At 38.0% G+C, this 24343-nt stretch overlaps 2 protein-coding genes across 4 annotated transcripts; one reads left to right on the top strand and one right to left on the bottom strand.

Annotated features, from left to right (window-relative positions):
* Positions 1-5618: 5618 nt before the first annotated feature.
* LOC111884402 (GEM-like protein 7) lies at positions 5619-6787 on the top strand. Its single transcript, XM_023880723.3, has 3 exons — positions 5619-6076; positions 6172-6446; positions 6543-6787. Exons 1-3 carry the CDS (start codon positions 5908-5910, stop codon positions 6726-6728), a joined length of 630 nt encoding a protein of 209 aa, XP_023736491.1. The 5' UTR covers positions 5619-5907; the 3' UTR covers positions 6729-6787.
* Positions 6788-9525: 2738 nt separating this feature from the next.
* LOC111884429 (pentatricopeptide repeat-containing protein At5g39680) lies at positions 9526-12949 on the bottom strand. Of its 3 annotated transcripts, none has more exons than XM_042900104.2 (3): positions 12582-12949; positions 12348-12490; positions 9526-12045 (listed from the first exon to the last, which is right to left on the bottom strand). In XM_042900104.2, the coding sequence occupies exon 3, from the start codon at positions 11704-11706 to the stop codon at positions 9688-9690; it is 2019 nt and encodes a 672-aa protein (XP_042756038.1). In that variant the 5' UTR covers positions 11707-12045; positions 12348-12490; positions 12582-12949; the 3' UTR covers positions 9526-9687. The 3 variants fall into 3 exon arrangements, with proteins under 3 accessions (XP_042756038.1, XP_052625207.1, XP_042756037.1); XM_052769247.1 differs by having other exon boundaries at positions 9526-11761; XM_042900103.2 differs by lacking the exon at positions 12582-12949 and having other exon boundaries at positions 12348-12558.
* Between the last annotated feature and the right edge of the window lie 11394 nt (positions 12950-24343).

Here is a 24343-nt window from a genome sequence, read left to right as displayed (position 1 = left end):
TTACAAATTTTCGAAACGTCAAAACTACTTTGGCCAAATAATCATATACAAAAAAAAGTATAACTTTCAACTATCGACTTTTAGGTATCTGTTACCGGTTTCCAACTAGTTTTGGAAAAAAAACGGTTAAAAAAAACAAGTAAACAATGAAATTATAAAATAATTAAAATTAAAATTAAAACATCAATTAAAAGCAAATTAAAAATATGAATTTAAAATTAGTGTAACTAAATAAAAATACAAACGTAATATATAATAGAAGTATAAAACAAAGAGTAAAACAAATTAATTCCAAAATTCAAATCAAATAAGGAGGAATGCGCCTAAATCTGGATGGTATTTGGTATCGACAAGATCTCTGCCGAAATTGCCGATTCCATGGATATAGATGGATTGAACGGTTATTCCATATTTCCATCACATTTGCCCGCACAAAACCCTATCAAAACCATACCAAAAATGAAGGAAGACTAGCGACTGCAAGGAGTCAAGGCATTGTGAACGATTCGTCAATTCCATTTAACATTCATTGTTTGTAGCTTCAGATGGATCGAGACTTCGATCTTGTTTCACGTTTCTAAATCCATAATTAATTGCTCATTTAGTTGACTTGGTTTCTTGTTTTGTTGTGACAAGAGAAGCATAATCCTTAAAGGGCCTTTCACATAGACGAAGGGGGTGTTTGGGAGATCTTTTCCAGGCTAAAAGTCCTTTTCTAAAAAGAACTTTTTATAAAAGATCTTTTCTCAAAAGTATAAGTTTAAAATGTGTTTGGATGTAAAAAAGGCAAAAGTTGCTTTTCAAAGGGCAAAAGTTTCAAAAGTCAAAAATTGTGGCTTAATCACGTTTCTTTTCCCTTTATCAAAAGTTGTTTTCAAAAGATTTTTTTCCTTTTCCAAACAACTTTTCAATTTTTTTTTTGACTTTTTGGAAAAGTAAAAAGCCAAAAAGTTGTTTTTAAAGCAATCCCAAACACCCTCCAAATAAGATATAATCAATTATCAATGTTAGCCATGTTATTGAATAAAATAAAATTTGCAAAATTATAGGTAAAAGCATCAACAGGGGCATAACCCTTTATTCTTTACATGATTTTCCCATGGGACCATTTTTGAAATGATTATATAAAGTAGGTTGTCTAAAATGATATGAATTTCATCTGGTAATTATATCCAAATTTATAACTTTGAGGTATGATATATCTTGATAAATAGAAAACATTGTTAGGCTGCTAGTCTAATGGATAAAAAATTTAACGTCAGAGTTAAGTTTGATCCGTTTCATTTTTTGTCCACTTGTTTAGGTAAACAGGTTATATATGATTATATAAACTAAAATGATAATGATATGCTCATATAATTTGATTTGGAAGGGTGAGAAACCAAACCAGAAAAGCAAATCTAAGCTTCTAAACCTGTTTTGATCAAGAATACATGGACATTATAACTATTTTCCGGTTTTACCCATTTCTATTTTAAATATTTCAAAATTTACAAGGACATGTTAAACTATGTTTTGGGTTTTACTTTTCCCCAATTACTCGACTTCATGTCAAAATGCATATTAATTTACAATTTGATAAATTGACCTACAATAGCAAAAAACTAAGAACACATGGTACAACATGTCTTGCTAATTTATGGTTTTAGCATGAATATTATTCTCTATAGAGAAATCAAAATGTGACTTATACTCTTCTTGGATAATTAATTGAAGCTTTTTAGCCAATACTATTATTTCTTTCAAGTCAAGATATACGTATCGACTTCAAAGTCAAAATGGTTAACTCAGGACCGTTCCAAACATATTTCGGGCCCAGGGCGAGAGAAAAAAATGGGTCGTTAAAAAACAAAAATGTCATCAAGTTTTTTATAATAAATCAATAATTAAAAGAAAATTATTTGTACTATCTTCTAAATATAACAATTTTCATAAAAAAATTTGGGCCCCTTTAAATGATGGGCCCTGGACGGTCGCCCATATCGCCCACCCTTTGGGACGGGCCTGAGTTAACTTTAAATCCAAGATTTTATGAAATTTGATTTTAGTATGTCGTATCAATTTTTATCATAGCTCATGCAAGTATTTGAATTAGAGGTGTAAAATATACCAAAATTTAAAAAGTTAAAGTTTCAACACTGATTAAGAGGAATTGGGTACACTTGACTTTGAAATCTATGTCATCCCTCAATTTTTATCATTGCCTCAACTTGGTGTTTTCGGTTTTGGTGCTTGTTGTCTCCATTCACCAACTCTTCCTTCACTGATGGATATAAAGCACAGGTAACTTATTCACTCTTTACATATACACACCTTTTATGCAATTAAATCTTATTTATATGTATCACTTCAAAGTCAAAATGGTTTATTTGTGTGATTATTGGGAGACATATAAACCATCAAACACCAATTATACTTGTTCTTATGGTAACCTTTATTATTGCAGAAAAATAAAGACTTAAAAAGACTCAATTGCAACACACCCCAATCGAATTATATCATAATTTGTATTTTCATCCTACAAAGGAATGGATAAATGACGAGACACATATTCAATATGTAAGAATGATTTCTTAACTAATATTAGTTTTCAATTGTAATATATTGATATCGATGTTACATATAAGTTATTACAATATGTTTTTATGTTGTTTTAGGAAAGTATTCTCAAAATGAAAGAGGATGAATGTACCAAATTAGTTTCGGCGGGAATAAGCATTACTCCATAAATAGAATATAACATAGAGGAACAAGTCGTTAACATCGTTTGTGCGAAACATAAAACATTACTATCTGGATGGGAGGCTTCAAGTGGACTTATTATGTGGAAAAAAAGATCTACATATCTTATAAGCAGTGGAAACGTCTCAATTAGCCTCAAAAGATGAAGTAACTTTCAAAAGTAAAGTTACTACACTCGAGGAGGAGCTTCGAGAAAAAAAAGAAAAAGTAAGGAGAAATGTGAAAAGATGCTTCAGTTTATGAACCCAATGTTCCCGGATTCTCAAAACATATTGTGCTCACCTAATAAAGAAGAACTTCATGTATATGATGACGACAAATATATCAGATCAAGAGTAATAGTCATGACCTTTTGTGAAAATTTAGAACTTTTTTCACATATAGTTTAATTATTGACACGTTGCTTATATATATATATATATATATATATATATATATATATATATATATATATATATATATATATATATATATATTATTGTTTTAAGTTTGTATATGATGTCTAGATTATGATACATTTTCCAGTTTCGCTACATTTAGTCTTAAACTCATTTACAACTAGTTATTAATACTAAACTTACATTACATCTGAGAATGGTATCCAGTCAGTAAAAAATAATGTTAGAGACCGAATGATATTTCATTTGAGACTAATATTCAATCATTAAAAAAAAACATGTTAGAGACTGAATGACATTGTATCAAAAACTAATATCCAGTCATTGAAAAATCATGTTAGGGACTGAATGACATTGAATCTTAGATTGATATACAGTCATTGAAAACCATGTTAGGGACTGAATTCAGTCACTGAAAAATCAGGTTATGGACCGACGAACATTGTATCTGAGACTGATATCCAGTCCCTAAAAAATCTAGTTAGAGTTTGAATGACATTATATCTAAGACTGATTTTCAGTCCTTGAAATACCAGGTTAGGGATTAGATAACATTGTACTTGAGAATGATATTCAATCATTGAAAAACAATATCAAAGACTACATTATATAGTTTAGAAGACTCGTATGCAGTCCCAAATGATATATCAAGGACTAATAAGTAATAATTGGAGCCTTGAAAGTAAGATATTATAGACTGAACATGATATTATCAAAGATTAATATTTAGTCCTTGAAAGATATTATAAGGGACTGATACGACACAAAATAGAGATTTCAATGAAAATACTAGAGACTGATTAATATATTATAAAAGTTTGATATTCAGTCCCTAAAAATAGTATTAGATACTGATATAACATCAAATCGAGGATTTGATGAAAATAAATTAAAGACTGAATGAGATATTATCTAAGACCGATTGTCTCTCTTTGATACTTTGATGAATTAGGGACTGATTTTCAGTCCTAGATACTTAAAAAATTGACTATCTAAGACTAGAACTAGCTGTGGACTAGCAAAATCAGACATTGATTCTCATCAGAGACTGATTATTGACTATCAGAGACTGATTATATCAGTCTGTGATACCTCTTTTTTTTTTTTTTTTTTTTTTTTTTTTTTTTTTTTTTTTTCTTTCTTGTAGTGACTATACTGATGAAAAATATTTCAAACTATACATTTCATACATAACCGAACCAACAACATTTGCCCTTACAAATATATTTAACCCATAAAAATCACCCATTTGAGACTATGCATTAGTTTCATACATTTCAGACTATACATTTTGGACATTTCAGACTAACGATTTTCTAACATTTACGACTAAACGCTAAGCAAAAAAACCGCCCTTATAAATGTTATGATTTAGTGTTTAACTTATTTTGTAATTTTGCACTTAATTCGTATTGTAAATCATTTTTAATGTCTTATAATTTGGTAACTTTATAATATATTCAATATTAATACGTATTTTAAGGTATTTATAAGGTCTATTTAATGGAATAGTTTGTTAAATATATAATATAAATTGTAATTATATATTTCAAAAAATAAATTAATCTATATGTAATATGTAGGGACGGTAAACGAAAATATATATTCTTATGCAAAATAAACACTATAAAATAGTAAAGGTGGTGGCCCTAATAAAAAAGAACCTATTGAGGGATCGAGTGGCTTCAAGTAATTAAGGCCTTAAGTTGTTATTTGGTTGGTAGATGCACTTAAGTGATCCCACGCGAGAAGACTATCCTTGAGTTGTAAAGATCGATTACCTTAGGGGCTTGCATGGCTGGTGTGTTCAGCAACTCATAACGGATTATATTTCTTTTGTGTGTCAAGCTGGTAGTAATGGTGGTTTCAATCCAATAGTCCAACTATACAAACTAAAAGACTGACTCTTTTGTTCAATCCCAAAAATGATGGAAAGGTAAATATCAATTTGAGTTAATGTTAATATTTTAAACAGAAAATAAATATCTAGGTCAAAAGGAATTGTATAATATATAAAAGTGATACTTTATCGACACTGACAGTATATATATTGCATCATATCTCATATCTTTTGATAGTGACATGGGTTGGGCTATTTGTGATTCTGCAAACAGTGGAAAACGTGTTCCAAGATCTGATGAATACAACCACAATGGAAATTAAAAGATAACAAAGCTTCTCTGCCACCACTTTACAGATCATTTTGATATATCAAAGATAAAGACATGAGTAGTACTACTCTTAATTAGCATTTCCATTTCAGGTTCCTTAGCCTGGTTAGCTATATAATTTCCATGTGACTTGTCGGCAGGAAGACTACAATCTGCTTTATGTATGCACCCATCAACATGAATTTACAACCAACTAATTAATATATAGAGATGACTTGGAAAGTGTCGACATCATGAATTGAAGCAAAATCAGCCTCCCCTCCCCCAAAACCAACAAAAGCGAAACCACCAACTTTTCTATTCTCAGTTGAGCACACAAGTCAATTCAATCATAGAATTCACCCAATCTTACTTTATTCTATTCTTTTAATTTGCTCACTTCTAATCACCTGCAGTAACGATGAGACATAGATGACGCTCACCCAACTAAAAATATATATGTTACTTCTTAACATCTTTATATGCCTATAAATATCACCATGCATTATTCAAAACACATTACCAAACAACTTAGCATTAATTAGCTAATTCAGATATAACTATTTCTGAATAAGTTCTTCCAGACCAGAAACGCAACCAAAGCAATCCATCAAAACATGGATCCAAGATTCTTACAACATGTTATGGGAATTCCAATTAGATCATCAACAAAGGGACTACTATCAACTGAACCTTACCAACCCCATTGCCCTCTTTCTACTACTTCTTCCAAGATCAATGGCATAGAGAGAAAAGACAGTTTTGCAGTCTGGATTAAAGATTATGGTAAAGTTTATTTCTCTAAACTTGTATATAATAATAAACAACTCAAGTTCTCTCTATCTATGAATCATTAAATATCATTATTTTCTTGTATGCAGTGAGTTTAGGACCCAAACTAATTGAAATCATGAAAGACAAGTTGAACCATGGTGCCAAAATCTTCCGATTTGGGAGCCAACGCAAACTATTTAGGAAGCGCTTCAGCATCAAAGAAGAAGAGAAACTGTTGCAGGCTTCTCAATGCTGTTTGTACACTACAGCAGGTGCCATTGCAGGTGTGCTGTTTGTGTCTACAGAAAGGGTTGCTTTTTGCAGTGATAGGCCCATCATAACGTATTCTAGGACAGGCGAGCTGGTAAAGTTCCAATATAAGGTATGTAGGAGGGGATTCGATCGGAAGTACTTTTCTCTCATGCATGCAATTCTCAGATTTTGAATTATTTCATGACCTTGAAATTGTTCTGTGTAGGTTTCTATCCCACTAGGAAAAATTAAAGGAGTTGAAGAGAGCGTGAACATGAAGAGAACATGGAACAATTGCTTGGAGTTAGTAACGATTGATGATTTCAACTTCTGGTTTATGGGGTTGATAAATTATAAGAAAATATTAAGATACCTCCATCATGCAACTAGTCACGATTGCTTATGCAACTGAAGTTGAAAGAAAATCACCAAATTCCATGTATATTTCGAATGCAAATAGTCCTTTAGTCATAGTTTATTTGACTATTTAATTTCCACGCTTTCGTTGCAGAACCACTTTAATTCTCTCAATTATGAGAAAAAAAATATGTATATATGTTGATATAGGGTTTCAATGTCTCGTCTTCCCTAACTTTAAGGTTAAAGACGATTAACTGGTCGTCACTACAAGAAAATAACTTTTAATTTCAAGACAACTAACAGTCAATGCCTTGATTGTTTTGTATATATTTTTTTAATTGAGTGAGTTGAAAAATATAGGTTTCTGTACGTTGCGGGTTATAAAAAATAAAGAAAAATAAAAGAGAAAAGCTGATGTAACATTGAGTTCAGTGGTCACTGGGTTGGGAGGGAATGAATCCCTCCTCCCTTAGGCATTGGGTATATCCACAACACCATCACATAAAAAATGTATTGCATTAACATCATTTCATTACCTCACTTAAACCATACCATTAGGCCATCGGTCATGGGGCTCACGACAGAGGTTCATGACCATGTGGCAAGTTGTCAGCCACCAGTGGTGAGTATAGAACGTAAAACCATATGATTCACCATTTAAGTTAAATTGATTATTAAAAAAATAAATAAAAAATTATTAGTTACGGGTTTGAATCGGATTAAGTCGTATAATTAAAAAAAAATATTTAAAGTTCTTACAATTATATCCGACTACGTCTTATAGATATATTTTCATAATTGTATGATTGCTAATACATTTTTTTTAATATATAAAACCAAACTATTTATCACTTAAAATTTGATCACTAATTTTGATTATACTCTACTGTTAATAACGCTTAAACAATTTTCAACAATATTCCTTTCCACCATAAAAATAGATAGATAAAATGGGAAGATTGTCATATTTATTCTTGGTAATTGTGTGACTATTGAAAGAAATCTCAAAAACTTTTTTATGACAAAATTGCAAAAATAGTCTTTGTGGTATGCATTTTTTTGGAGTTTTAGTTCAAAGCTTGACTTTTTTGGTTTCGTGGTCCTTTTGAGCTAGTTTCATTGTGTTTTTGGTCCCTCTGAATAGTGAAATGACTGTAATACCCTTGAGTTATTTATTTTTCATTTATTTTTCATTTCTTTCATTTTTTTAAAATCTAAATACTTATTTATTTATTTAACTAATTAAAAAAATAAAAGTCTCCCTCTCTCTCTCTCTCTCACACCCACACACACACACAATAAACAATCACCTTTTTCATCTTCTCCAATCATCCCTCCCAAAAACTCAAAAGTTTACTGCAAGAATCAATTGTGTGTATGAACTACATTGGGTTTGATTCCTTGGTCAAGCATTTTAGTGAACACATGGTGTGCACTAGAACAAACCTAACACATGAACACAAACATCTGCAATAAAAAACCAAAATCTTTAAAGCTCAAGTACAAACAAGAAAAAACTCCACCAGATCTTTAAGAGCAACGCTTCTTCCCGTCTTTTCTCCGGTATTTATCCGACTCCAGATTAAGAGGGTTAGTAAAATTACAAGAATTTTGTCGGAGATTTGTCCTTGAATTTTGTTAGAACCAAATTCCTCTTCATCTTCTTCCTTAGAAAACTCTTCTATACCTCTTGATCTTTAAAGCTTTCAGAACTATCTCTACATGCATCTCCCTCGTCAAAAAAACGATCTACTACTACATAGTGTGCTCAGATCCCTCATCGGAAAAAACATGTTGAGATCGAATCAAAGGGTGCTCAAGCCCAAATCGAATCACCCACCAGAAATCATTTCTAGATTGGTGACGTGCTAAACGAAATGGGTCAATAGAGACGTCAACGGACTTTAAACCCAAACTTAATTACCTACCAGACATGGAGCCTTCGGTTCCGGGTTTTCGACAACGACTTTAGATCCAAATGTAGGCCCTCCTACATTGTTCTCACTATCATGTGTGCTCAGCGCTGAAACGAAGATAGCGGGGGAGGACAGCTGGTTTTCCGGCGTGTCTTCTCTCAGTTGTTCTAGCTTCGTCGGCGGCTGTGTGAGCTCGAACACAGGTAGCAACGAAGAGGTGAGTGTTGGGGGTGATGGAGGATCAAGTGGGGTGAGGAGGTTTGGCAGCCTCTTGGCTTGTCGATGAGAGAGAGAGAGAGAGAGAGAGAGAGAGAGAGAGAGAGAGAGAGAGAGAGAGAGATCCCTATATTTTAATTTAATAAAACATTAAATTAAATAGAAAACAGATTAAAAAAATATCAGGAGGGCATATTAGTCATTTCAGTTTAGCAAGGGACCAAAACCACAACCAAAATACCTCAAAAAGACCATTAATCCAAAAAAGTCGTGGTTTTGACTAAAACCCTAAAAAATTGCATACCACAGGATCATTTTTGCGGTTTTGTCTTTTTTTATTAGAAAGATAGAAACAGACCATGTCCAAGATGTAATAAATTCCTTTGCGAAAAAAAAAGATAACGAAAAAGTTTAGATATAATCATGTATTGGTATTCTTTTCCTTCTTTATTTGTTATTCATTTTCAATAAAATCCATGTATTGGTATATTTGTTTCTTTTAATCTGGGTGTAATATACAATTTCTAACGGTAGTGGGTTCCTTTCCTTTTGTTTCTATAAATGGGCCTAGCTCAATTTGGATGGACATTGTTTTTCTTGGGTTTGGATTTAAACTTGTATCTTACACAATAATATGAAATTGACAAAGGAACCATCAATGTCTAATACCTTGATTTGAAACGATAGTTATTTTTTTAAGAATAAGATGGTCAAGACTTTAAAATTTTGTTTCTCATGATGATAATCTATAGAGTAAATTACACGACCTATGGTTTGTATATATATGCATAAGAAGATATTGTGAGGATTCATAAGAAGAATAAAAGTGAGATTCATAAGAAGAATGGCTGTATATATGCATGCAAGTTGGTCCTCATATCAACCTAAATAATCTGCACAGGAGCAACTTCCATCTTGGAAGTGATGGAAATACCCGTCGTCTCTCACTGTGATCAAACTTTTTCTGACTTTTGAGATTAATTTCATAAAAGAGTGGCAATCATCACACATCTTCCCGGAGGCCTTTATGATAAAGATTGGTGCCATGTCATGTGCATTCAATAGGGCATAACCTACTGCAAGCTTCTCGCTGTGATAACCATCACATTCACATGAGTCTTCCAGTACATTACCAGCATCTGCTTTAATACTAGCAAACAAAGACTTCATCATTTTATGATGCTTAGTAAATTCTGGGTCACCACTGACAACCGAAACAAACTTATGTGTTTGCCTCTTAACCTCAACCCAGCTCAGCTCAGGTTCTTTATTTCTATCCCTAACTATTTTCGTCAATTCAGTGAGGTTTGCAGCTCCAAAACTTTGTAAAGCTTCTTTCTCATCAGCCAACCATTCATCAGGGACCAAATCTGCAAGTCGGGTAACCATATTGTTTTTATCAACATGAGGAGCATTGAGCATGATCTTCCAAGCATAGGAATCGAATTTGATTAATGGTGTCGATGCCATGAAATTAAAAGCTTCATCTGGTTGTCCAGCCTTGATTAGAATTTTCATGATACACGTATAGTGCACTGAATCAGGTTCGATGCCCTTCTGTTTCATTAACTCATAAAAATAGTAGAACCCTTCTTCCACAAGCCCCAACTGTCCACAGCCACTGAGAACAGCAACAAAAGTCGCATAAGTAGGATCTAACTCCCCTGATTCCAACATTTCTTGAAACAAAGCCAACGACTCGTTTCCAAAACCATGAAGGCAGTATCCACATATCATCATATCCCAGGTTCTGATATCATCAGTCGTCATACTAAAAAACACTTTTTCCGCAGCTTTAATGTCGCCAGTCCTTAGGTACATGCTGATCAAGGCATCCTGGACTTTCTTATCACCCTTGAATCCAGTCTTCTCTGCAAATGAATGGAATAAATTTCCCAAACTCATAGAGAATAACTGAGCACTAGCATCGAGTATTACACAAAAGGTAGATTCGTCTGGAACAACATTGTCATGTTGCATTTTCGAAAATAATTTTATTGAAGCCTCATAATCTGATCGAGGAATTGAACCATGCATCATTGTTGTCCATGAAACCACGTCTCGAGCTTTATACGCACGTAAAACATTCAGAGCATCTCCAACATTTCCACAGTTCCGATACATCTTGACCATTGCATTACATACAGACACATCAAGCTCGACATCACTCTTTAGCAGCTTGTTGTGAACTTGATTCCCCAATTCGGAATATTTAAGGCGAGCACAAAGACCAAACATACCTATATAAGTAGTTTTGTTCCACACCATATCATCAGCCATCATTTTCCTTATGATATTCAATGCCTCATCCAAGAAACCTTTTTCAACCACGAACATATTATATGTGGAGGTATCCGTTTGAGGGATAGAAACTAAAACCTCCACAGCCCCTACCACATCCGACAACATGCGATACAAGTGTACAAGTGGAGTTTTCACGTACGGATGACACTCTAATCCAGATTTCAATAAATACCCATGCAACTGTCTGCCTAAAAAAACGTCCTCAACTATTATACAAAACGTAAGCACGAGTGCAGATTTATAGTGGTTAAGGCGGAAATCCCGATCACGCTTTGAAACCCATTTTGATATATATGTTCTAAGAAAACGAAAAGCAAGCCCCTTTGGGAACTTCTCCGAAATTAGGTCGTCACTCCACGAAACTACGTTTTGTTTATTCATTTGATCAAAATCACGGCGTGCAGACATCAGTGCTTTAAATTTTGACAAAATATAGAACACACCATTAGTGCCGGACTGATCATTAGACACAATCGAACGAGCGTGGATTACTTTGCCCATCTCAAGTTTCTTAGTCCCGCAGTAGTTTAGAAGCTTAACATCGTCCTGTAGAAGACGCGTAGGGAAATGCGTGGGACGAATCAGGGAAGACATTACTCTATTTCCACCTTTGTTCACTGATTCCCCTTAAAATACTCCTTGTTAAATACTGAAATCAAAAGTGACATAGATTACATATTTTTCCATCAAGGTGACGTTTGGTTTGTATAAACCGAAATTTATCAAGCAATTAGAAATAGGGCTTTCATATGTTGTTTTAAAATAAAAAGGAGGAAAATGGTAATCTTATACTTTCCTTCATGAGTTGAAATTTAATTCCTTCCTCTTCATGATGGAAAGCTCATCTCATTAAGAATTTCAATTCATTCTCAAAAGTTGAATCAAACATGAGAAAGTGATGGAATTCCAATTCCTCCTAATTCCATAGGATTCCTACCAAAAACAGCCCATGAGAGTTTAGGTTAGTAATTGTTGTTTATTAGGAAAATGTATCAAATTAGGATCTACGTAGCTTTATTATATATGATTCAGTTTCTTATATCAAAACAGACACATAATATTAAAAATAATTATCCTAAATAAGAATATCATCCTTGCATAATGCCTAAAAACGAAGGAGAGCACATAAGGTTGTATTTATTAGGGTAAAAAAGTCGATCTTTACAGCCGGTTAATACAGAAAAAATAAATAAATAAAGCACACTAAAGCTTTTACACCACTGTAAACCATTTACCTAAAAATTCCAAAGGCAAGAAACAATACTAGAGAAGGATCCGATCTTTACAGCCAGTAAATCCAGAAGAATTGCAAAAGCTCGCTCTCGAAAGTGCTTATAGATGATCGAGAAGGCATTAGCAGGATTATGTTGGACTTTTGCTGGCAAACACACGAGTACAAAATAGTCGTTGCTACAGAGAGAGGTGAAGAAGAGTATAATGAGGATGAAGACGAGTTTTAGAGATAATACCTGAAATGTCGGTCGAGGGGAATGCCCTCATTATATTTGATTGTGTTCCAAGTCTTGATCCTTGAATCTTGATAACTATTGCTATATATTGAGTATTGACTATTGAGTAATGTGTGATAGATTTCGTTAAAGGAAAACATTTTATTTAAATCAAAGCTTGAGTTAGCCATAACGACATAACTATGGTATGTGGATTATTTTCTAATTTGTGTTGCAACTTGCAAGTGATATTTGAATGAGAAAAAAACTAAAAAACAACATCCCATAAAGATTTTCCACGAATTTAGTAAAAATCAAGCATATTCCAAAAATAGCCACCAATTTGGTAGGTCTCAACTACAAAATTGCCAATATACTTGCGAAATCATCAAAACTACATAAAAAAAAATGGCAAGTTTGACCTGCAAACTAACAAAAACATAATTTTGAAATTTTATATTAGGAATCTTGAAAGATCATTTTCAAAGGAAGAACAGTTTTATGTTGTAATTTTGACATGGGGAAATGCAAATAAATAATACTCGTAGAGACTTTTGTAGGTATGACCTTCAAAGTTCCCTACGATTTTTTGAGGTAAAAAATCTTAGGGTTTTTTTTCCAAAAAAAATGTTTATTTTTAAGTTTTATGTATTAGGAATCGGGAGATACCATATTCAAAGAAAATATTGCTACAATAAATTGTTAGATTGAGAGGATTTTACAAAAAAAAAAAAAAAAAAAAAAAAAAAACAAATATGGTGCAAAAATAAGAGGGAAAATGCCTTATGCATGATATTCGTTTTGGATGGATCGGTTCGATCCATTCCAATCAAATGAATCCAATTTGATTTCAGTTTTCAAAATATGAATTCAAATAGTCCAAACTAAACGAATCCGATCCGATTCAACCAAATTACAATTCGGTTGGATTGGTTTTTATAATCCGGTTTCCAAAAATCGAAATATTCTAAAACCATATATAATTAAAATATTAGCCAACTTTATAGAAGAAACAAAAATTATTTAGTTGTGGTTTAAAACTTATAAACAACTACTAAAAATATATTATAATTTAATATTTTATAGATAATTTTTTTAAAAAAATATGCATATTACAGTTTTTTTATTAGGTGGAACTTTTTAAATCTATTTGAAAAAATAAATTACTAAATTAATAAACAATTGTAGACATATATTAAAAATATATGAATAATAAAATGTTATTCGGTTTTTTAGACTATTCGATTCTTGTTTTATAAACCAAAATCAATTCGTAAGCGAAAATAATAATTCGGTTTTGTTAAAAGTTAATCAAAAAAATCCAAATATCCGAACCAAATTGTCCAATTGTCCAATTTGGTTTTATCAAAATACTGAACAACCCTATACACATGGGTGAATGGGTGACCACTCACGGACCATTACAGTTTACAAAGTTTACTCATTTTTATAGCTAGTTTAGCGATTTTTAGGTCGTTTAACGATTCCATACTCTCTATCTACAAAACTACAAAACTGATTAACATAATAGATGATCATTCAGTTTTTGTCTAAAACTAGAAATTTCATATTTGGAAATTAGACTAATTCATTGACAAAGTGTCAAGTGAAGGACTAGGAGATCGAATACACAAAGTTGTGTGTTGATCAAATCCACCATAAGAGTAACAAAGATATTCGTCATGATTTACTAAAGGTTTAGTAAATATGATTATACTTATAAGATTAAATGTAATTCTAAATTGATTGAAAAAGTTTAAATCAATAGCAGAACGAATAAAAAGAATCAAGTAGGCAGAAAGGTAAAAGTTTCTCTATTCTAAGAAGAAGGGAGAGTACCTTTTATGCTTTATGATAGGTCTTAAGGATTAAAAATCATATCTCAATTGATCCTCTAAGTGAGTCTTAGTACAATTATATGTCTAAGAAGAGGAATCAAGAATTGAAGAAATGGTTAAATCAAGAAGTCAATCATACTTCGTTCCAAAACAAGTCTTAGAGTTAAGATTGTGACATTGAGTGACAAGTATTAGGAAGGTTTATAACATTCATCAAATGTGGAAAGTTGTGATGTCTTGGATAAGACAAAAACCAACTGGGACCAATTTATGAAGTGTTTTGATAAATACTACACTAACTCTTGAATATTTGTTTGTCAAGAAATGCTTATTGATAAGAGAATCTTATATGTCAAGGAGTCAGTGGGAGTCTTAATGGTCTTGAAAGGTTTCAAGAACAAATCAAAATAGACCTTATCGATCATCACTAGCACACAAGTTGAGGTTTAAACCTATCGTGTCGACACTATATTGTTTCTGTGCCGTTCCAATTAAGTTAATTATGCATGTGAGTTCTATGAGTTCTCAATTGAATGCATAAAAGGCAGGCACCTTGATCAATGGAAAGTACATTGATAGGAAAGGGTGAGCCGCTTAACTACTTGGAAGACATGGTGGGCAGCTGTGCTACCATAAGGCAAGAAATCAAGATTAAGAAAGTTCGGTCCATATGAATTTGGATTTGTCGCAAACTTTGTTTTTGACAAATTCACATGGATAGGAACACATTGTGCTTCGTGTCCCATACGCTTCGGGTATAGGATCGATTGCAAATGCTATAATATTTGACCATTCTAAAATTTTCCAAATGTCTAGCGCATTTAGAAGGAAAAAGGACAAGAATCGGTTTTGACTAAGATAATTAAACAACTATCAAAGGACAATCCAAAGTTCGCCGAGGATTGGTCGCTTGTGAGTAGTTAGAAGTATAGTATTGGATGGACCATATCGACATTATTATGAATAGATAAGATTCTATTAAGAATGAGTTGTCATATGGAAAATATGGAAACGTGTCCATATTGGGAATTAAATATTGAAAATCTATGTCTAGATTAGAAACTTTTATGCTAAAGGATGTTCAAAGGAATGTACTTTGAGTGAGAGACATCATATCTAAGGAATTGTCTTGTAACAATCTCTGATAGAGGACTTTGTAATTTCATTAGCAATAGTCATTGTGACTTTAGTGCAGTGACATTACAAAAGAATCGTTGCATAAAATGTTATAATCTAGCATATTCCATAAGTGGCAAGAATTTGATATTCTTTCACTTATGAAAAAGGATTAGGAGTTGTGAAATTAGTATGATTGGAAATGTGTTCAATTTGATCTATTTCACAAAGTAAGAACCATAGGTAAACATTCTGTGCATGCTGGGAGCATGGGACAAGTGTAGTAATAATTCAAGTAAGAAGTTGATCACCCGAAACAACAAATAATGAGGAATCGATATGGTGATAAATAAAAGGTGTTTTATTTATGCTCAAAGGTTTGAGGCCATATGGGATTAGTATTATTCTTGTGTTTCACTTTGCATGTTTTGACTTCCTGAATAATTTAATTGGTTGAGAACAGTCAAATTATTCGAACGGGCCACAGTCGTTCATATGTTGGAAGTAGGTATGAATGAAGACTGTCGTGAATTGGTGTGTGGATTGTCTAAAGAGCATTAGTGTAACACCGTAAATTTCAAAATAATTTTTCGCATAATATAAAAACATATTCATTTAATTTTCATAAAAACATCAATGTTTGAAACTCCAATCCATGAGATATAAAGAATCCCAAGATCACATAACATAAAAATCCCGTGTGTGTGTACTGATCAAGCCGGCGCCTTCCCACGGTCATCACTAGTACCTGAAACAAATAACACCAACACTGTAAGCACAAAGCTTAGTGAGTTCCCCAATATACCACACATAACACATATTAGCCACTCGAGGCTATAACTCTGTGGGTCCATAGACCCTACTCTGTGAACCCTCTGGTTCTAATCTCTGTGAACCTTCCGGTTCCAACTCTATAAACATGCACAACATAAATCACATAGAAATAATGCAGTACAACACATAACATACATATAGCATACAAATACTCTGTCACATAACTCTGATTACCTACTCAAGGTAAAGTATAGTGAAAAGACTCACCTCGCGTATCTCGATAACTCGCAAATCCCGGAAATGACTCGCGCTCGATCCCCCGAGCTATAATCCCCCTATAACACAATATATCTCTAATTAACACTTTCACAACTAAGGTTGACTACCCCTATCAAGTCAACACTGGTCAACGGTTAACGGTCAACTTTGACCGGACTCGGCGAGTCTATATGTGTTCACTGACTCCCTAGGATCCTCTCTTGACACGTCGAGTACTTCCCTAACTCGACGAGTTCCACCTGGCATGAATCGCGGGGCCACCACGACTCAACTCGCCGAGTCTCAAGAACAACTCGGCGAGTTCCAGCTTGACTCAGTCCACCCGTCAACCCTCTCTGACTCTCCCTGACTCACTGAGTTAACCCCTTAACTCGGAAAGACCACTCACTGAGTGGTTATGGAATATCTTCATGCTACTCGCCGAGTCTATTCTTCGGACTCGGCGAGTCTATGCCATGCATAAACTCAAACTCACTCCTGAGGTCAGATCCGTTCCAATAACTCATAGATCCAGTCCTTCCAAGCACAGACATCACGTAAAGTTACTATCTTGGTGCTCATGCAAAGGTTCAAAGGCCTTATTTTATGATATGGTCTCTAGAATGCTATTCGAAGCTCATGGCCTCCATTAACACTCATAAAGCTTGAGGGAAAAGAGTCTCTGGACCTCTTTGGGTCCAGATCTAAAGCACCAACACAAGAAGAGGCTAATTACTCCATGAATCATCCCACAAAGAAACCCTAACTCTAAGATTTACACCAAGGACTGAGAAAGGAACAAATGGTTACCTCAAATGAAGTCTCTGAGCTCAGGAATCACTGGATTAGCACCCTCTTTGGTCTCCTCTTGCCTTGATCCTCTTCTATATGCAAAAACACCCATAAATAGTCAAGGATCTTCCTCTTCTCTCTCACAAAACGCTCAAAGACTCTTTAGGGTTCTCTCTGGGGTTGGTGGCCGCAAATGACGGCCATAAGCCCCTTTAAATAGGTCTCATACCCTGAAAATTAGGGTTTCATTAAACAGTGTGGACTCGCCGAGTTCACCTTTTGGACTCGCCGAGTCCGGACGCGAACCCATGCCCAAACCGCGATCATACTCGGCGATTTTGAGCTCCAACTCGCCGAGTCTCCTCACAAATCACCAAATTTATAAGAATAAATAATACCTGGGAATCCGGGCTGTTACAATTCTCCCCCACTAGAACTAGACTTCGCCCTTGAAGTCTCGCTCTGCAAATAACTCCGGATGCTTCTCACGCATCTCACACTCCGGCTCCCAAGTCATCTCGGACCCCTTCCGATGCTGCCACTGAACCAAAACCAAGGGTACCTCCTTGTTCCTCGGAACCTTGATTTTCCGATCTCTGATTGCCACTGGTCTCTCAGCATAATTCAGGCTCGCATCCACCTGAATATCCTCTAATGGAACCACTGCCGAATCATCGGCTATACACTTCCGCAATTGCGACACATGGAAAGTGTCGTGAATCTGCCCCAACTCTGCTGGCAAATCCAATCGATAGGCTACCCTGCCTACCCTCGCGATCACTCGGAATGGACCAATATATCGGGGCCCCAACTTGCCCCTCTTCCTGAATCGAATCACTCCTTTCCAAGGAGAGACCTTCAAGAGCACAAGGTCGCCGACCTGAAACTCAAGCTCGGACCAGCGTCTGTCTGCATAACTCTTCTGACGACTCTGAGCGGTCAACAACCTCTGTCTGACCTGCTGGATCTGCTCTGTCGTTTGAAGCACGATCTCTGTACTGCCCATCACACGCTGTCCGACCTCTCCCCAGCAAATTGGGGGTCCGACACCTCCTCCCATACAACAACTCAAAGGGCGGCATACCAATGCTCGAATGATGGCTGTTGTTGTAGGAAAACACTGCTAAGGGCAAGTATGTATCCCAACTTCCCCCGAAATCCAACACACATGCCCGGAGCATGTCCTCGAGCGTCTGAATCATCCGCTCACTCTGTCCGTCTGTTCCCACTTCCATTCGGGAACCTCCAACGGCTGCAACTTACCATGCGGCCTCTGGTGCTCGACCTTAACCCTACGGCAGGTCAAGCACCTCTCAACAAACCACACAACATCCCTCTTCATACAGGGCCACCAATACTCTTTACTCGGGTCCAAATACATCTTAGTGGCCCCAGGATGGATCGAAAATTTTGATCGATGAGCCTCTTCCATTAAAATGGTACGCGTTCCTCCGACAAACGGCACCCAGATACGCCCCTAGAATGTCATAAGCCCCCGACCATCGGTAATGAACTCTGAAATCAATCCAACAACTCGCTCTTTCTTCTGCATCTCAGGTTGCATAGCCTCGGCCTGTGCCCCACGAATGGCGTCAAACACTGGAGCTATCACGGTCAATCTCAAATATACATCCCGCAACGGGGTGCTCTCCGCCCTGCGGCTCAGTGCATCGGCTACAACATTAGCCTTGCCTGGGTGGTACAGGATCTCACAATCATAATCCTTGACCACATCCAACCACCTTCTCTGTCGCATATCTAGGTTGGGCTGATCCATCAAATACTTCAAACTCTTATGGTTCGTGTATATCATACACCGAACGCCATACAGGTAGTGACGCCAAATCTTGAGGGCGAACACCATTGCCCCCAACTCTAGATCTGGGTGGGATATCTCGTCTCATGAGGCTTCAGCTGCCTCGATGCATATGCTATCACATGCCCTCTCTGCATCAGCACCGCCCCAACCCCAAAATCGATGCATCACAGTATACCGCAAAGTTCTCCATCCCTTCCGGGAGGGCTAACACCGGGGCTTCGCATAACCTTTGGCGAAGCGTCTCAAAGGAGGCCTGCTGCTCGGGGCCCCATGAAAAAGCGATACCCTTCCGGGTCAACCTGGTGAGTGGCACTGCGATTTTAGAGAAATCCTTGATAAATCTCCGATAATAACCTGCCAACCCTAGGAAACTCCTGATCTCAGAGGGTGACCTCGGCACCTCCCAGCTCATCACCGCCTCAACTTTGGTCGGGTCGACCAATATCCCTTTCTGGTTAACGAGATGTCCTAGGAACTGGACCTCCCACAACCAGAAATCACACTTGGAGAATTTGGCATAAAGCCTCTCCGATCTCAGAACTCCGAGAATCTCCCTCAAATGCTCCTCATGCTGCTCTCTAGATCTCGAATATACCAAAATGTCGTCGATAAATACAATCACCGATCGATCCAGCGTCGGCCTGCACACTCGGTTCATGAGATCCATGAACACTGTCGGGGCATTGGTGAGCCCGAAAGGCATCACCACAAACTCGTAATGCCCATAACGCGTCCTGAACGCTGTCTTCTGGACGTCCTCATCTCGCACCCTCACCTGATGATATCCAGACCTCAAATCGATCTTGGAGAACCAAGATGCTCCCTGTAACTGATCGAACAAATCATCGATCCTCGGCAACGGGTAACGGTTCTTGACTGTCAGCTTGTTCAACTCCCGGTAATCAATGCACATCCGGTGTGAACCATCATTCTTCTTGACAAACAGGATAGGCGCTCCCCACGGCGAGCTGCTCGACCGAATAAACCCCTTCCCCAGCAGCTCCTGAAGCTGCGAGGATAACTCTTGCATCTCTGGAGGTGCAACGCGATAAGGCACCTTAGCGATAGGCGCGGCCCCCGGAACCAAATCGATACTGAACTCCACTTGCCTCACAGGAGGCACACCCGACAACTCCTCTGGAAATACATCCGGGAACTCACGCACAACCTCCTCAACTGACCTTGGTCTCTCGGAATCCACCCGCGTATCCATCACATACGCCACAAAACCCTTACAACCCTGCTGTAGACACTGCCTCACCCTAGCGGCCGAACAAAACGCTGATCCAGAACGGGTACCCTCGCCGTACACCGTAAGAACTCCCCCCTAGGGTCTCGTATAGTCACCAGTTGTCGCTCACAGTCGATAACCGCACCGAATCTGCTCAACCAGTCCATGCCCACAATGACACAGAGATCACCCATCGCAATAGGAACCAAATCAATCGGGAACTCAACACCGAAAATATCGAACACACACCCCCGGAGAACCTCTGTGGCATATATCACCCTCTCTTCAGTTATGGAAACTCTCAGAGGCCGACTCAATGCCTCACGACTAACACTGATATGCTGACTAAAAGCCAAAGATACAAAAGACCGACTCGCACCCGAGTCAAATAACACCAAGGCAGGTACATAATTCACAAGGAAAGTATCTATGCATAACATAATATAAGCATAATATCTCAACATCAAAATAAATACACAAAAGAATACATACCAACCACGACATCGAGCGCTGCGTGGACCTCCTCCGCGGTCAACTGAAAGGCTCTCCCTCGTGCCCTCGGCGCCTCGACCTTCACTGGCTGACTCTCGGTAGCTCTGATGGCGGCAGGGGCAGATCCCTGAGGTGATCCTTGCAATTGCGGACACTCTGCCTTCCGGTGTCCGGTCTGGTTGCAATGGAAACACACCGCAAACCCCTTGGGGCAGTCCTTGGCCATATGCCCCTCCTTGCCACACTTGTAGCAAGATCCCGCTCTACAGACTCCATCATGACCCTTGCCGCACTTCCCACAAGTGCGGCCCTTCTGGTTCCCTGATTTGGGATCAGCGGGCTTGGCCCGCTTGGCTGCTGGCTGAGACTGCGCCGGTCGTCGATCCCTCCCCTGAGACTCCGCCTCCTCCCTGGCCTGAGTCTCTAGCTCAATCTTCCTCTTCCGGGCATTTGCCTGAAGCTTGGCAAATGTCTGGTACGAGGAGTTTGCCACGAACTCCCGAATGTCTCGCCTCAAGATACTCAAATATCGGCTCATACGTGCATGTTCAGTGGACACGTGCTCAGGGCAGAACATTGCCCTCTCATGGAACATCCTGGTAATCACCGTAACAGACTCAATACCCTGCTTGAGGGTCAAAAACTCCTGGGCCAAACGCTCCCTCTCTACTTAGGGAACGTACTCATCTCGGAACATGACAGTGAACCTCTCCCAGGTCACTGCTGCAAGCTCAGCAGGCGTAATGTGTGCCGTCACAAACTTCCACCAGTCCTTCGCTCCTAAGTGAAGTTGGTTCAGCGTGAACCGAACTCTCAAATGCTCAGGAGATGAGCAAGTGAAGAAACACCCCTCTATATCAGAAATCCATCTCATAGCCGCCACTGGGTCCTGGGTCCCATCAAACTCTGGCGGTTTTGTGTTGCTGAACTCTCAGAACAACAATGCATCACCACCCTGCGGCCTCGCGGCAGCAATAGCTGCGGTGGCCGCTTCAACAGCAGCCTCAGAAAGAGCGGCATAACGCTCATCGAAGGTCTCAATCAACGTGGTCTTAATAGACCCGAACATCTCTGGTATCTCTGCCCTGATGGCCGCAGCCACCTCCTCATGGATGATCTGGCGGATCTCCTCATCACTGGCCCCACTGCTCTCAGGCATAATACATGTCCTCACCATGATCTACCTCTGAAATACAACATACGATAAATTAGAATCCATTCGAGCATACTCACACTCGACAACTCATTCCTCCTTGATCCTTGGTATTCCAAAGATTCTTACTTGGGTTGTACTCCGCCCCGGTGCTTTCAGTAGTACGGGCCCAATACTACTGTCCGCACCGTATCAGAATACACCCCAAGTCCTCCTCTTCGGATCCCAAATTCCAAGTACTCTATCATGCATAATCCACTCTCTAACAGATCTCTCATAAGCCCTTCGCTGCTACCTACTCACTCTCAAGCATCTCATAGCAGCTCACCTCTCCCTAGGCTAAGGCATCACAAATCAGGCCACTCTAGTCCTAATAGGAGTACATAGCCTACTCTAGCATGAGAATACATCATATCAATATCAATATCACATAACATGAGGGTATTTTGGGAAATCACCGTTCGGGCGCGGACTGATCGTACACACAACTCTGCTCTGCGTTTTTCCAAAAATCTTTTACTCTTTTTGAAAATACTTCTCAAATCCTCAGTTTGAGTTCAAATACGCCCGAAGGTGTACTCGAATCCCTCAAACCAAGGCTCTAATACCAACTTGTAACACCGTAAATTTCAAAATAATTTTTTGCATAATATAAAAACATATTCATTTAATTTTCATAAAAACATCAATGTTTGAAACTCCAATCCATGAGATATAAAGAATCCCAAGATCACATAACATAAAAATACCGTGTGTGTGTACTGATCAAGCCGGCGCCTTCCCACGGTCATCACTAGTACCTGAAACAAATAACACCAACACTGTAAGCACAAAGCTTAGTGAGTTCCCTAATATACTACACATAACACATATTAGCCACTCGAGGCTATAACTCTGTGGGTCTGTAGACCCTACTCTGTGAACCCTCTGGTTCTAATCTCTGTGAACCTTCCGGTTCCAACTCTATAAACATGCACAACATAAATCACATAGAAATAATGCAGTACAACACATAACATACATATAGCATACAAATACTCTGTCACATAACTCTGATTACCTACTCAAGCTAAAGTATAGTGAGAAGACTCACCTCGCGTATCTCGATAACTCTCAAATCCCGCAAATCACTCGCGCTCGATCCCCCGAGCTATAGTCCCCCTATAACACAATATATCTCTAATTAACACTTTCACAACTAAGGTTGACTACCCCTATCAAGTCAACACTGGTCAACGGTTAACGGTCAACTTTGACCGGACTCGGCGAGTGCACTAGAGCGACTCGGCGAGTCTATACGTGTTCACTGACTCCCTAGGATCCTCTCTTGACATGTCGAGTACTTCCCTAACTCGACGAGTTCCACCTGGCATGAATCGCGGGGCCACCACGACTCAACTCGCCGAGTCTCAAGAACAACTCGACGAGTTCTAGCTTGACTCAGTCCACCCGTCAACCCTCTCTGACTCTCCCTGACTCACTGAGTCAACCCCTTAACTCGGCACGACCACTCGCTGAGTGGTTATGGACAATCTTCATGCTACTCGCCGAGTCTGTTCTTCGGACTCGGCGAGTCTATGCCATGCATAAACTCAAACTCACTCCTGAGGTCAGATCCGTTCCAATAACTCATAGATCCAGTCCTTCCAAGCACATACATCACGTAAAGTTACTATCTTGGTGCTCATGCAAAGGTTCAAAGGCCTTATTTGATGATATGGTCTCTAGAATGCTATTCTAAGCTCATGGCCTCCATTAACACTCATAAAGCTTGATGGAAAAGAGTCTCTGGACCTCTTTGGGTCCAGATCTAAAGCACCAACACGAGAAGAGGCCAATTACTCCATGGATCATTCCACAAAGAAACCCTAACTCTAAGATTTACACCAAGGACCGAGAAAGGAACGAATGGTTACCTCAAATGAAGTCTCTGAGCTCAGGAATCACTGGATTAGCACCCTCTTTGGTCTCCTCTTGCCTTGATCCTCTTCTATATGCAAAACACCCACAAATAGTCAAGGATCTTCCTCTTCTCTCTCACAAAACGCTCAAAGACTCTTTAGGGTTCTCTCTGGGGTTGGTGGCCGCAAATGACGGCCATAAGCCCCTTTAAATAGGTCTCATACCCTGAAAATTAGGGTTTCATTAAACAGTGTGGACTCGCCGAGTCCACCTTTTGGACTCGCCGAGTCCGGACGCGAACCCGTGCCCAAACCGCGATCATACTCGGCGATTTTGAGCTCCAACTCGCCGAGTCTCCTCACAAATCACCAAATTTATAAGAATAAATAATACCTGGGAATCCGGGCT

The sequence above is a fragment of the Lactuca sativa genome, chromosome 3, assembly GCF_002870075.4.
Source record: "Lactuca sativa cultivar Salinas chromosome 3, Lsat_Salinas_v11, whole genome shotgun sequence".
Lineage (NCBI taxonomy): Eukaryota > Viridiplantae > Streptophyta > Magnoliopsida > Asterales > Asteraceae > Lactuca > Lactuca sativa.
This window is presented reverse-complemented; position numbering and strand designations above follow the sequence as displayed.